A 14,510-nucleotide genomic window follows, 5' to 3' on the forward strand; every position below is an offset into this window, starting at 1 on the left:
ACATGCTAGACCTCTTAAAATGTAGTAGGCTCCCTTTTATTCACACACTTGGTATCTGCTGGGAGGTGAGAAATGGAAATATTTTTAAGCATGGAGTACATGCATAGTCTTGAATGTGTTTTAAGTTCTCACTGTGTGGGGGGATCAAAGTTGGTTATTAGGCAACAGAGTGGAGCTGCACGCATTCCACGGGGCTTTATGTGGGGCACACTCACCGGTGACCTTCACATGCCTCTCTACAGCTAAGCATGATTCTCCATTGCTGATGGCTGGGCTGTTTCCAGTGTGATCAGTGTGGTTCCTACAATTACAGAAAGAGAGCAAAGTCGGAGAATGAATTCTCGGGCAACAGAGAAGTGAAATATGTCATGGAACTGGAAATCCAAGACTGGACAGAAAGACAATTTATTTCCGTCTTGTTGAGTTTTAAAGCTGTACAATGGTGCCAAGTTAATGTTTCCACATTATACACAGTAGTGGGTGGAAGGAAAACGGAGATGAGAGATTGGCATATATCCTCCAGGAACAGTTTGGTCTTAACATGGTGGTACATGGCTGCGATCCTAGCACCTAGGAGACTGAGGCAGGAGGATTGAGAGTTTGGGGCTAGCCTGGGCAACATAGTGAGAGCCTATCTCAAAAATAAAAAGCAGAAAGAGTAGGAACCACATTATATTATATGGTAGTAACCTGACTAACTATGTATGGTGGAAACACATGAGAGAGAATAAGTACTCCCTGTGGGCATAGTTTCTAAGACAAGCGTTGACAAGGTCTGTGCCTCTGGTCCTTATTAACCTATCTTGTATGTGAGTTTTTCTGGAAAGCAGCTTCAGTGAACACCTTTGGAAACCCAAATTCACACTGTGATGGCTCTCCAAATAGGCTTGTGGGAACAGAACACAAACGTACACACACATCCACGCATGCTTGTGTACATGGGCAAAAAAATCACCCCAATAATCATAGCGTTACCAACTGTGGTAATTGCTTAAGGAAATGTCAAGACCCAGTGAGGACAGACTGGGCCACTGGTGTGGAGACTGGAGGAAGAGCATGTGCTGAGACCAAGGGCTGAGAGAGACTTGGTCACTTTCTCTCCAGAGACTTTTGCACCCCTCGTTAAGTCCTTGTCTGTGTTTATCCACAATCCTTTCTACTAGCTATCTATTCAGGTTTAAATTTCTAGCCACTCACATTTTTTGTATGCTTTGATATCTTGTCATCTGTACCTTCAGAAAGGCACCTCAATTATCTTACATGGAAGTACATACAGAGAAAAATAAAATACATGGCTAATTTTCCTTCTTTCTTCTTTCTGCTTACCTTTCTCCCTTACTCACTGTTCTTTCTTCCATTCTCCTATTTTTGCCAAAATATTTATAAATACTCAACCAAAATTTCTATACAAGCATACAGCAGGATACATTCATACATATTTCCCCCTTTGGTTAGAAAAACTATATTTGATACAACTAGAACATGGCAAAGTAGAGAATTATCAGGAAAACCTTTCTATATACAGCAGGCACCAGGTTCCAAGCTCTATAGTGATTACGAAAGCACGTGTAGTGCTGAACCCTACCTCTGAGTGGTAAACACAGCTGGAACAGATGTGCAAACTCAGTTACAATCTTTTTTTCTTGACAAGTTCATGATTGTAAAATTTCTTCTCAGCGTACTCTTTTTTTATTTGATTAAGTTAAAGTTAGTGTTACCCCTTTCACTTCCAGGTAGTACTTTGCAGCTTCTGCTCGTCATATCCAAATGACAGTGTCAGTCTTCCTGAGGCCTGGGGTCATTAGTAAGACTAGTCAGTGTTACATTGCACTACCGCTGTAGTTGATCTCACAATGGAGATGATGCCTAGTGACTGACAGGTCAGTAGGTGCTGCGTGAATACACTGGACGAAGGGATGATGCATATACTGGGTTGGAAGAGGTGCGTCAGATCAGTGTATGCAAGATTTTGTTGTGTTCCCCTCACTGCACACAGCTGAAATGCTTTTGCTTGTTTCTTTGTGAAGTTTTCCACTTAATATTTTTAGACTGTAGCTGATCTTGTACACCTGAAACAATTCAGTGTGTAAGCATGGATGGTGTCATTACTGTCCATGGGTGCATATGTGTAAACATGCAGAAAGAGAGAAGAGCAAGATAGAGAGAGGAAGGGAGGAAAGGGGGAGGGGAGAGGGAGGGAGGAATAAGTGAGGGAAAGAGAGTCAATTTTTTAAGTGACTATACTTACAGAGAGTTCCTGGGTGTGGTTTTTAGAAAGACACCCATTCCTCACACTTCACATGAATTATAAATCTTTGAAGTAAGGTTTGAATGTCATCCTCAAAAAACAAACCCAAACTTGCTTCGTCAAGTGAATCTTGATGAAAAGAAAAGTGTCCCTGGAATGTATTTTCGAGGTTTCTGCCTTTTAACTCTTAGTGGCAATTCAGGCTGTGAAAACTGGACTTTGCCAGGCAGGTAGAGAGCGGGGCCTGTGGGATTCTCTGTGATTATCTACTTGCTGGATACTTCTTAAATGCACGAGAAGAAAAACCGATTCTCGCCTCATCTTCTGGTCCAGAAGTCTTTAGATATACCCCCGGAGCAGGTCGTCACCCTTCCACTTTTTTCTGTGTTGTTAGTTAGGACAAATGCAGGCGATTCAGTCCCGGAAAAGAGGCGTCACTGTCAAAGCTCTAATGACATCGACCGCCCTCTCTCAGCTTCTTTCTTAGTGTCCCTTAAGTCAAGTCGCTTGAACTTAAAACCAAAGTTCTTCGACTCCACAAAAGTATCCTGAGGAAATTAATAAAAAGGTGGAATGTGCCATATGCTGAAGAGAGTGTTCTCGGTCTCCTGTGATCTCTACCTGCCCCTGCCCTGGGCGTCCACCGCAGTGATGAGGACCTTCCTGCTGCCCCTCAGCACTGTGCGCTGTCTCCTCCCTTCTGTGGCCTCCCCCTTCACTGCCTACTTGGTTTCACTTTTCAGAGCAGATGAAACACCCAGAGGCCATATTAATATAGTGTGTATATGAACAAACTCCCCCTTAGTATTTCCACTGCCTCATCATAAGAAAAACCCCAGCCAAACCCCAGCAGAAAAGCCATCGGGATTCACTGCAGGTGGAATCCAGTGTTAGAAGTGGGTGGATGAAGGAGAAAGACGGACAGCAGCCTGGGCGCTAGTGCAGCGGGGAAGCAGTTGCCTGGGTTACCACACATCTGTACAGCTGACCTGTAGATCTCAAAACCATCAAGGCCACCAAAACAAGGAAAGACTGTCACAACTAAGGAGAGCCAAGAAGACAGAACCACCAAAGCCGTTGGTATTTTGGAAAGCATCGGTAGCAGAAAATGGACAGTATGTAGAAATGAAGGGCATCTTTGAGAAGCACGGACTTTGTCAAGGCAACATGCCAGCATTAGCTCCTCAATGTAGAACCACACCACACCAGTGAGAGATGTGGGGAGAGCGATAAAGGTACATGGGAGTCCTGTACAACCTACTGAATCTTTCTGTACAGCTGAAACTATTTCAGAAAAGCAGTCTAGTAAGAGAGCAGAAGTTGGTGGCTGTGTAAACAAGAGCATTTTTGCTGACGAGCAATGATTCTTTGGAACTGCTGTGGTAACTAGAAGATATGCTGGTGGTGATGCTGTAAGATAAGGCATCTGGCAGTGTTACAGATGCCTCTAGCAAGCCTGGGAATTAAGGCATGCTGAGCGAGCACCTTCCCATTAGCCTCGTTAGGTCAGGAATGGCAGTGTATTGCCTGTGGGCCAGACCTGGGCCACCACCTGCTTTAGTAAATAAAGCTTTGTTGGAACCCAGCCAGCACATGGTCACGCGTACACATGGAACTTGGCTGCTTCGTCACAACAGTGGCAGCAGAGACCAGCTGGTCTGTAGAGGCCAAACAGTATTTGCATCTGGCCAAGCCCCTGGTTTAGGCTGAGGGCAAAGTAAAAGTGAGGCAGGCTAGTTGGGCCACCACGATTCACTGGGGTGGAATCAGGTGTTAGGAGACGCATCAGGAGGAAGAGGGAGAGGCGGCAGGTGGGGCTTGAGTGGGAGAGCTGCCAGCTGCCTGGAGTGCTGACGTCTGCAGAGACCATCCTATTTTCTCTGGAGCTGGGTCTTAGCTGCAGGCTCTGTCAGTCTGTGTGAAATCCACCTCTCCAGCCCCCTTCCTAGATACTTTATCTTGGTTTCTGATCCTATTATTTTGTTATTCTGGCTGTCCTGAAAATAAGTCGCCAGAAATCAATACAGTATCTCTGCAGTACTGTATTACACTGACAAGCTCCGTATCTGCAGATATCACATTTGTTCCTTAAAATTGGCCTTGGTGATTGTATTGCCTGTTGTCAGTAAGGTCCTCTGTTTATAAATACCAAAGAACACACACACACACACACACACACACACACACACACACACACACACGCAATTGGCCATGATGAAGTCTTTGTGTCATGGAAGTGAGCAGACAGAGGACTTGGCTTCTGCCTGCCCCGTCCATTCCCACGCCAGCTCCCACAGTCACTGTAAAGCTGCTCAGCTTGCATTCTGACTTTGGTTTCCAGTATTCTAGATGATCTCTGTACTTGTTTCTTCCTTTCTTCTATCTTAACCTTTAAATGCTGTCAACTGCGGAACAGCACCTTGCAGAGAAAGCCTGAGCTCATTTTGTTGCTCTCCAGCCTCACCCCCTCACCCCTCCTTCCCTCCAGCTCCCTGCCCCCATCCCCCACCCCCACGTAATTTTCTGTTGATAATAGGTGTTCTCCGTAAGAAAGAAGTCTCTTACAATTTGCTTTTGAATGTAGAAACAGGTTTGAGAATTACTTGGAATCCAGGAAAAGTCCTAATGTTCTTTTCAAATGCTGAGGTAATTCCTGGTCATTGAGGGTTTTTTTGCTGAAATTTTCTACTTTCTTTTCTAAATACAAGCAGGTTTCTATGTGCGTGTATTCAAATATTATTAGTTTACAGAAAGGGTGAGTGATCAGATACAGAATTTGATGGACAATTTGATGTGAATGATGTGGTAAAGTTCTATATAGATTTGTTTTTCTAACATCATCAATGTAATCTCTAACTTATAAACCTTTTTTCCTGAGTTATTTTATGCTCATAATGCATGTGCCATTTTAAAAATTTTTATATATAGGTTTCCAGACTGGCCCAGAAATTCTTTAAAGCAAATAGCTTAATTGTAATGGAACTCTGTAATGTAGTGGCTACTGAAAACATTATTCTCTTCTGAAAATGTATCCAGAGTTCTCACTTCACATGCCAGAGTTCCTCAATGAGAATCCATCTTGTTAAAGATCCCAGGAGAAGGTAGAAGTGGGTCTCCCATGGTGACAGAAGGAACAGCGGAAGCAAAACTTGGATGTCTGCATTGGTGGGGGAGACTTTCTGAACACTGTGGCAACTTGGAAGTAGGATGTATGTGGGAAAGGGTGTGGATGAAATGGGAGAAGCCTCTGTTATTGCCAAAAGGAACTAGTTACTGGCTGATGGAGTCTTAGATAACTAAGGTTCTGGTGTGTTCGGGAGTTCTGTAATTACTGACCCCAATTCTAAACATCCCATTAATTAAGGCAGACCATGTCTTGTAGATGGCAGTGCTTACAGTGTGGCCAGACTGTATCTTCTGTTGCCTGAAACTGAGAAAAAATTGTTGAAAATATGTGTAGCCATTGACAAGGGACTTGGCAAATATTGACTCTCATACCTAAAAATAAGAGCTGGCATCTTTTGTCCTTTCATTTTTTGGTAATTCCCTTTAGACATTTCACATTATGTATTTTTAAAGTATTTAAGCCACAAGTGGTAGCTTAATCCCAGAACTCAAGAGGCAGAGGCAGAAGAGGTAGATCTCTGAGTTCAAGGCTAGTCTGGTCTACAAAGCAAGTTCCAGGACAGCAAGGACTACATGGAGAAACTCTATCTTGAAAAACAAAACAACATCCAAACATTTTTAAAACTATTGGTTTCTATAGGCAATATAGTGAGGGAAGGAGCCCTTTGGGGGAGGGTGTTTGATGATGGAGTGAGTTAGCATATTGCAGATGTGCATCAGCAGAGTGCCCAGTGCCCAGCGGGTGCCCAGGACTGTTGCGCTCCTGTCCTCCCACAGGTCCTTGCCTGGTATCAGGTCAGGAATCCCCAGTTTCTGCTGAATCTACCAGTTTGTTGGCTCCTTTCACACAGGCTGTTTGTATTTGGAGGACTCCATCCAGCTGTGGGTTTTCTTCCCTTTCTCCTTTTATGGAATGGGCTCTAAGCCAAGGGTACTTCATCTGGCGTCCATGGGACCCGGGCTTCGCATCCATGGATGAGCTTCAGAGAGTCTGTTAGTTTGGAAATTTTATGTTTTATTTCTCTCTTTTTATTGCTTACTTTTAATATCTTAACAAATATATATATGTATGTATGTATGTATATATATACGTATATATATATATATATATGTATATATATATATATATATACACATCATCTTCTAGCAAAATTCTTACCAAATATAACCATCTGACTTTAGCAGATTTAAGGATGAATTTGGTATAGGCTGGCCTTGGGATTCTGAGTTTTGAAGCAGCTCTCAGGTGTTCCTTCTGGTGCTGAGAAGATGGCCTCACTTATTCCAATGACACCAGGAGGGTCCCTGACTTTCTGCATTTACCTTCCTTGGCCCGTTAGTTTCACTGAGCCTGCCCTTTTCCTATAGCAAGTTATCTGGTCCTTAGAACCAGCCATCCTAAACTGGAATCCTTATCACGATGGACATTCCCATGCCCCAGCAGCTGAATCTCCATCTTGACCTCTGCATGTCCATCTCGATTAACCATGAATGAGCAGTTGCATACGGGAGTGATTACCATTCCTTCTAGCAGCCAGCCATGGGGCCCCTTATTCTTACAGATGAGTGGCCAGTCTGACTTCCAAGTTCCATCTTGAAGACTTGGTGTTTATAACTACATCTAGTATCAGTTAATTTTATAATAAAATAGGACCCAAGGCAAGGAGATTAGACTCAACACTTGGTTGAGCAATCTGGTTACATGGAGGTACAAATGACCTGTATTGTTAGAGCAAGTGACTGGTCAGCCTCTGCGGTGTGTCTAGTCAGGAAATGGGAATTTCTGAGGGGTGGAGAGGAGATACACATAGTCACTGCCCATTACAGCATCCGGAGAGTAGAGCACTGGATACAGAAGAAATTGTGTTGGTTGCTGTTTATCTGTAACCATTGACTTTCCCTTTTGTGCCCGTGTTACAAAAAGCTAGGACAGTCCGTAATCCCTAAGCCCTCCTCATATGTAGTCTCGCCTCGCAGTGAGTCAGCCAGGAGCCAGGGTGGACAGTAATTCATGCATGGAAACTTGCTGCAGACAGTAGATACTGCACGGTTTCTCGCCTGCTGGAGCGGGTACCTCTACCACACTCCTCAAGTTTTTCTGTATGTGAAGGGAGCTTCATGAGTGTATCATTCCCGGTCCCTTTCTCTTCCTACCTTGTCGCACTGGGCATGGGAAGTCAATGATTTGTGGGTCTCCGGTGGAAACTGCACCTCTCCCTTTCTCTGTGGGGACAGTGTTCCTTCAACAGAGTTAGTGTACCCCTTCGGTCTGCTCTTCCCTGTCATTGGCCTGGGTAGGGCTTCCAAGCCCTGCTCACCACTGCCAGGTGCCTTGCCTTTCTCCACCTCAGTTAGAAGGGGTGGACAAGGGAAGAAAGAGGCTATTCTATGGGCTTCCTCAAACATTCAAGCCCCACAGACCTGTGTGACCTTGGTGATTTACCCTATCTCACGAGACCTCCAGTTTCCTATCTTTAAAGTGAGAATAATATCTACTCATGGTATGAGGTACAGAGATTAACTGAGATAATGTATAGGGAGCTTTAAGCACCTAGAAAGTGCACAATAATAATAGTTCTTGTCATGATTTTGCTTTGGAAAGAGACTAAAACTAAGCCTGGTTCTCCTTACAGGTGGGGCCTTGCTATTTGCAGACAGAGCTGGGCCAGTTCAACCCCACCCACTGATGGATAAATCCAGTGCTCCCAGGGGACCTCTCATTTTATGAACTTGGAAACCTTTCTCTCCAGTTTCCCTCACCAATTTATTTCTCAGTGAAGATGCAGGGGTGTGGGTGGCAAGGTGCATTTTCCTTCAGAGCTGGATTTTGCCTCTGCCCCCTCTTCTAAAGTGATGTTCACACTGTCTTTTCTCAAAATGTCATGAGCATCATAAAACTTTTCACACATAAGACCAAACTTAAGTGCCGAGGCTTTGGACTCAGTGTGTGAGAACACTCAGAAGAAAGAAATCACACTTCATTAAGAAGAAGAAAGGCTCTGGAAAAAACCTGTACAGTATACAGCGTGCTAACTCACTTCCAGGAAGCAATAGCAAAATAGACGGCATTGCTGACCTCATCAGGAAGCTCACACATGGATTTGGATGACTGCAGCGAAGTGGTCCATCCTCAGGCTTCGCAAATCAGCTCCTCCTTGATCCCCCTTTGTACTGACGTGTCCCACACGGCAGCTCCATGGCTTTTCTGTTACATTATGAAGTGGGGGTGTCTGTCCTATAAGGTGCCGGGTTCAGGGAGAGAATCAAGTCTAGAGAAGCCCCTCCATAGTCATAGAACATTGGTAGCCTTCCTCTGCACAGGAGGGGGTGCTCTTTCTCTTCTGTATGTATTCTATGTGTTTCACAATTTCTGATGGTCTGGATGGGGGAGAGTTTCTGCAGAGGGGCTGTTATGCTGTGGGTAGTGATTTGATGTAGGTTTTGCTTTTTCTGACCAAACAGGGACATTTGAAGGATGATGCTGTTGTCACTTCTGCCAAGTTCCAATCACACGACCATGGCTTCAGTGTCAATAATGCATTCCCAGGACTTTGAATAAAACAAGACATTTACACAAACGTTTTTGCTTCTCTCTTGCAAACTCCATCATGTCACTTACTGCTGTCAAGTGTAGTGTACTTCTGAGCTGTGGTCACTGTGTGGAGAGATGGATTTCCTCAGCGATTGCTTACAATACTGCTTGTGTCTTCCATTCAGGTGGCTGTGCTCCAATCCCAGAGTCAGACATAGAGGAGAGATCACTAGAAGAATCCGCAGACCTGTTTACCAACCACAAGCACCTCATTGCAGAGACCCCCGTGCCTGGTGAGAGAAAACAGTGGCACTCTGGTCCACTTCTGACATGTTGGAGAGCCTTTTGCAAAACTACTTGTTTTCTGACATCTATGTCTTGGTGTGGGTGACTGGGCAGTTTTCCCATTTCTGTGGATATTCAAACCTACTCCTCTCTGTTTCTTCTTCCCAGAAGTCACAGCCCTCCAAGGAGTTTTGGAATAGTCGAAGTAAAGCTGACTGGTTGGAAAGAAGACGCCCTTTCTGAGGCTGACCCTGTGTGGACATTGTGCTCCTACCCTGGTGCTGTGCTGAGCTCACCCCTGGGGGTGACTTCGTGGAGATAGGCTCCGGGCTTGACTGTGCTTGGGAGGGCTTGGAATATCACAGAAGGGTCATCTGAAAGATGAAAGAAGAATCTTTTCTTCCCAGGAAAACTGTTGCTGCCTTTAGTCATGAGTGCTTATAGACAGAGGGAATAGCAAGATGGCAAAGTTTGGGGACAGGCTTTATAATGCAGGGATCCAGATGTAAAATAATTTGATAGCCCATTTTTTTCACAGAATTCTTATGTAGTAAATGTATCAAGTTTAATAAAGCATATAATTGTCAAACAATAACTTGGACATAATTTATAATAAGAGTTACACATGTGATTTCTCTGTATTTTTTTTTAAAGAAACTGAAAAGTTTGCTACTCCACAGTAAGACTTGGGTGATCTTGTTTAATAAGTAAAAGAAGCGGTCGGAGCTGTGGTCATCTTTGCTTTGTTGAGCTAACGTGGAAGAGGGTGGTTTCTAGTGGGAGTGAATATACTTTAGGAAGCGAGTACGCTAACAGTCACCCTCGTGAGTGGTGCCTTTTACAAATCCAGGTAATAAAGGGGGTCACAACTTTTTATTACTATTATTTTATTATTTATTATTTAATAATAATTTTATTATTATTAAAACAGAATGTTTTATGTATAAGGAATTGCAGAGGTTTTACTTACTTTGGGTTTTGCCTAAGTAAGGATTCAGATGTAACACTGATCAGTTAAACATGTTCATGTTAGTTTTCAGATGAGTCTCAGTTAAATCTCAGGGGAAAGGGGCTTATGGTTTGGTTTTTTTCTTAATATGTGAAGCATCAAAAACTCAAAGGATGCCTCATTTGTTATTTACAGTGTCCTTTTGTGGGAGGCTCGACAGAAAATGTAACAGCCTTAATTGTCTAGCACACAACAGGAGGCAGCTTCTGGCATAGAGACCAGAACAAAGATGTCATGGTCTAGTGCATGTCCCAACACTCTGACCAACTGGAACAGCTTTCAGGAAAGCTCCCCAAAGAGGTGTCCTACTTTTCATGAGCGTGTGTGTGTGTGTGTGTGTGTGTGTGTGTGTGTGTGTGTGTGTGTGTCTATGTCAGTGTGTGTGTCTATGTCTATGTGTGAGTGTGTGTGTGTGTGTGTCTATGTCAGTGTGCGTGTGTGTCTATGTCAGTGTGTGTGTCTATGTCTGTGTGAGTGTGTGTGTGTGTTTGTGTGTGTGTGTGTGTGTTTTCTTTCCTTCCCTCCTGCCTTTCCTGATAGTATCTCACCACATAAACCGAGCCCACCTTAAACTCACGATCCCTTTCCCTCTCTCTGCCTCCTGAGCACTGGGGTTACCACCCCAAGCCTTGCAAATGTGTCTCGGTATCATGCCATTTTGGTGATTGGTCCCCATTGCTGTCTCTGTACCATGTGTGTGAGTGACCATGTCACTAGTCATTATTGCAACTCACAGCGTACACACCTGAGTAGGACTGGTGATGCTGATTTTGTTTCCCATTTCTGTTTCTTTGGTTTCTGCCTGACATACACTGTTCCTTCTGTCTCCTGCTTTGGGATCGATTTGTCCTGGAGCTCATTGTCAGGTTGCTTAGATAAGATCTCTGTTTGTTTGTTTTTTAAATAGAGACACTTAGCTATAAACTTCTTTCTTGGGACTTTTTTTTAATCCTATAGATCTGGACAGGTTATATTTTCATTATCACTTAAATCTAGGGGTTTTTGTTTTGTTTTTATTTCCTTCTTGATTTCTGCAGTGACCCATTCATCACTCAATAGTGTGTTGTTTAATCTCCATGAGTTTGTACAGTTTCTTTTTCCTGAAGATTTCTAGCTTCATTCCATTATGGTTGGATGGAATACAGGTAGCTGTTTAAATTTTCCTGTTTTTGTTGAGACTTGCTTTGTTTTTCTGATATGTGATCTGTCTTAGAGAAGGTAACAGGATCTTGAGAACATTGTTTGTTCTTTGGTGTGTTCATTGTGTTGGGTAGAATGTTCTATAGATGTCTGTTAGATTCATTGTATTTAATTCCAGTGTTTATTCAGTTTATTTTCTTTGTATAGGTGATCTATCTAAGGGTGAGAATTGTGTATTGAGGTCACCCACTATTACTCTGATGGGGCTAATCTGTGATTTTAAATCTCGTAGTGTTTGTTTTACAAACTTGAATGAGCCAATATTTGGCACATACATATTTAGAATTATAATGTCCTCTTAATGGAGTGATCCCTTGATCAGTATTAAATAACCCTCTTTATCTCTTCTGACAAGAATGGATTTGAAGCCGGGTGGTGGTGCACGCCTTTAATCCCAGCACTTGGGAGGCAGGAGCAGGCAGATCTCTGTGAGTTCGAGGCCAGTCTGAGCTACAGAGTGAGTTCCAGGAAAGGCACCAAAGGTACAGAGAAACCCTGTCTCGAAAAACCAAAAAACAAACATCAAACAAAAATGGATTTGAAGTAAATTTTGTAAGGTATCAGAATACCAGTGTCTGCTTCTCTCCTAGTTCCATGTACTCCATGTGCTTGGAGTACATTTCTCTGTCCTTCCACCCCAGGGTAGTGTTTGGCCTTGGGCAGTAAGGTGTGTTTCTTGGGGGCAGCAACAGGAAGGATTCTGTTTTCTAATCCAGTCTGCTCTTCTGTATTTTGGGGTAGAGAGATTAAGACCAATGATATTTGAAGTTATTATTGAAAGATGAGTATTACTGTCTATAATCCTTTTGATTTGTAGTATTTGGGAATTTCTTAGTCTTCTTTTGTTTAATGAATGTCATGATATCTGAGTTTTTCTACTGTAGTCCTTTTAGTGTGTTTATCTTTCTCTTCAGACGGAAATATCCCTTTCTGGTATCCACTGTAGGGCTGGCTTGAGAGTCATGAATTCTCTTAGCCTGCTTTTGTCATGGGAAGTTTTTCTTTCATCTTCAATTCTGACAGATAGTTTTGCCAGGAATATTAGACAGGGGTAGTATTTGTGTTCTTTAAGAGTTTCAAAGATATGTCTAAACTCCTCTTTTTTTCATGACGTGGATTGAAAAGTCAGCAGTTATTAAAATGAGTCTGGCCTTGTATGTGACTTGGCTTTTCTCTTTTGCAACTTTCTATGTATTTTCTTTGTTCTCTGCATTTAATGGTTTGCATATAATTTGATGTGAGGAGGTTTTATTTTGTTCCTGCCTGTTTTGGTGTTCTGTGTGCCTCTTGTATCTGGGCTTCCTTACACTTGGGAATTTGTCTTCTTTAATTTTATTAAAGTTGTTTTCTATGTCTTCTGCATGAAACATTTCTCCTATTGGTATGCCTAGGATACAAAGCTTTTGTCTTTTCATAGAGTCCCAGAGTTCTTGCATGTTCCATTTATACAATTAACAAAACTATCATTGACCTTGACTAAATATTCTAATTTCTATATTTTGTTTTCATACCCTGATATTTTCTCTTCCACATTATCCATTCTTTTGATAAGATTTTTTCCATTGAAATTTTTATTTAACTTATGTTTTTTGTTTCCCTCATCATTTTGGTTTGGGTTTTCCTCAGTATTTCTATTTCTTTATTAAAGTCTATTTCATATCATGGATTGACTTCTTTCTTTTATTCAGGTATCTGTGGTCTCTTGGAAAAATATTGGTGCCTTCTTGAGTTCATTTTACCATATTTGTAATAGTTATTTTAAATTCTTTATCTAGAATTTGATCCCATCATTTAGATCAGGATCATTCACTATGGATCATTTGGTAATTTTTGGAGGAAATAATTTGTCTTGGTTTTCATGTTACTTATCATTTTGTACTGGAATCTGCCCATTTGGGTAGCTAGGTCATTGGTTATTTGCTGTTGCCTTTGCTCTTTTAATTCTGATTGCTTCTCTTCCTTCAGTGGTTGTATTTTCAGTGTTCAGGAGAAACTAGGGTGTATTACCGGTATGGCGGCGTTTTTGTCCGTTAGTGGAGATCCAAGCACGGGGCTCTGTCTGTCTCCAGTCTGCCCGTGGGCTGAGCACTGACTGCAGCGCCAGCCGCTCTCTGGCGTTCAACCATTTTGATAATGGAGTACTAGGTGACTACAAGACAGCACTTGTTAAACACCAGTAAGTTTAGGGAGTAAAGGGGTCCCACTGGCACTGCGCATGTTAATATGTGAGTGTGAGTGTAGTGGAAGGGAAGAGGGAAGCAGTCACAGTGATACTGGCGATAAGTATCAGCTATAGATGGGAAGCAGGACAGTGGGACATGCCTAGGAGTGGGAATAATCAAGGCCAAGTGGAAAAGGTAGGATGCATAAATGGGAGTTTTGTTAACAGTGGGCTTACAAAGAGGAGGTGAAGACGTGTGCCCACAGATCGACCAGGCCCACCACTGGGCTTTGGGAGATGTAACGGTGACAAGGCTTGGTACAGGGAAAGAGGAATGAAGAGAGATGGAGCGGGCGAGGGCCGGGAGAGAGGGGGTGGTGTTGGCCTGCTACAGTGCCTCACTCCAGTCCATTATACCTAAGGCATAGCTCGAAGGGGGGAGCAGAGCTGTGTGGAGGCACAAAACAATGGAATCGCTGGCAAATAAGGAACGATGTGGTGACGTAGGGCAGCTGGGTGAGAATGTGAGAGACAATGATCACCATCCGAATGCTGCTCTCCTCGCCTTTGCTGGCCTGCTCTGTTGTCTCCTTGGTTCTGGGCTAGACGGTACTCCATGTTGGTTTTTTATCAGTCCTGTCCTTCACTGTGGACTCCCAGGTGCCCTGTGTCTGTTTTCTTGACTCTGTTGTCCTGTATGCTGTGGATGGCTGAGGCAAACTCTGCCCAGCCTTCCTCCCTGCATCCCTAAGGGTCGTGAGCAGCTGGTGGCTGAGCTGGATCCAAAACACTGTTTAGACTTGTATTTAGCTCATGCAGCTTTGCCTTTCCCACTTTGGGGTGCTGATGGGGGTCCCAGCATCAAATGCTGGGAAACACATCTATAAGATCTCTACTGCTGCTGATTGTGTAGGTTTCCTGGTGGGGATCTGTCATCCCAGCCTACCTA

At 43.2% G+C, this 14,510-nt stretch overlaps 1 protein-coding gene across 3 annotated transcripts in view; it reads left to right on the forward strand.

Moving 5' to 3' along the window:
* Bbs9 (Bardet-Biedl syndrome 9) overlaps positions 1-9,786 on the forward strand; it is a 425,345-nt gene extending 415,559 nt beyond the window's left edge. For all 3 annotated transcript variants that reach the window (XM_006991684.4, XM_016009926.3, XM_016009929.3), the window contains 2 exons: positions 9,092-9,199; positions 9,360-9,786. In XM_006991684.4, the coding sequence (XP_006991746.1) occupies positions 9,092-9,199; positions 9,360-9,391 (140 nt within the window). In that variant the 3' untranslated portion in view covers positions 9,392-9,786. The remainder of the gene's footprint in view (positions 1-9,091; positions 9,200-9,359) is intronic.
* Positions 9,787-14,510: the final 4,724 nt, after the last annotated feature.

Source organism: Peromyscus maniculatus, chromosome 7 (genome assembly GCF_049852395.1).
Source record: "Peromyscus maniculatus bairdii isolate BWxNUB_F1_BW_parent chromosome 7, HU_Pman_BW_mat_3.1, whole genome shotgun sequence".
In the NCBI taxonomy this organism is placed as follows: domain Eukaryota; kingdom Metazoa; phylum Chordata; class Mammalia; order Rodentia; family Cricetidae; genus Peromyscus; species Peromyscus maniculatus.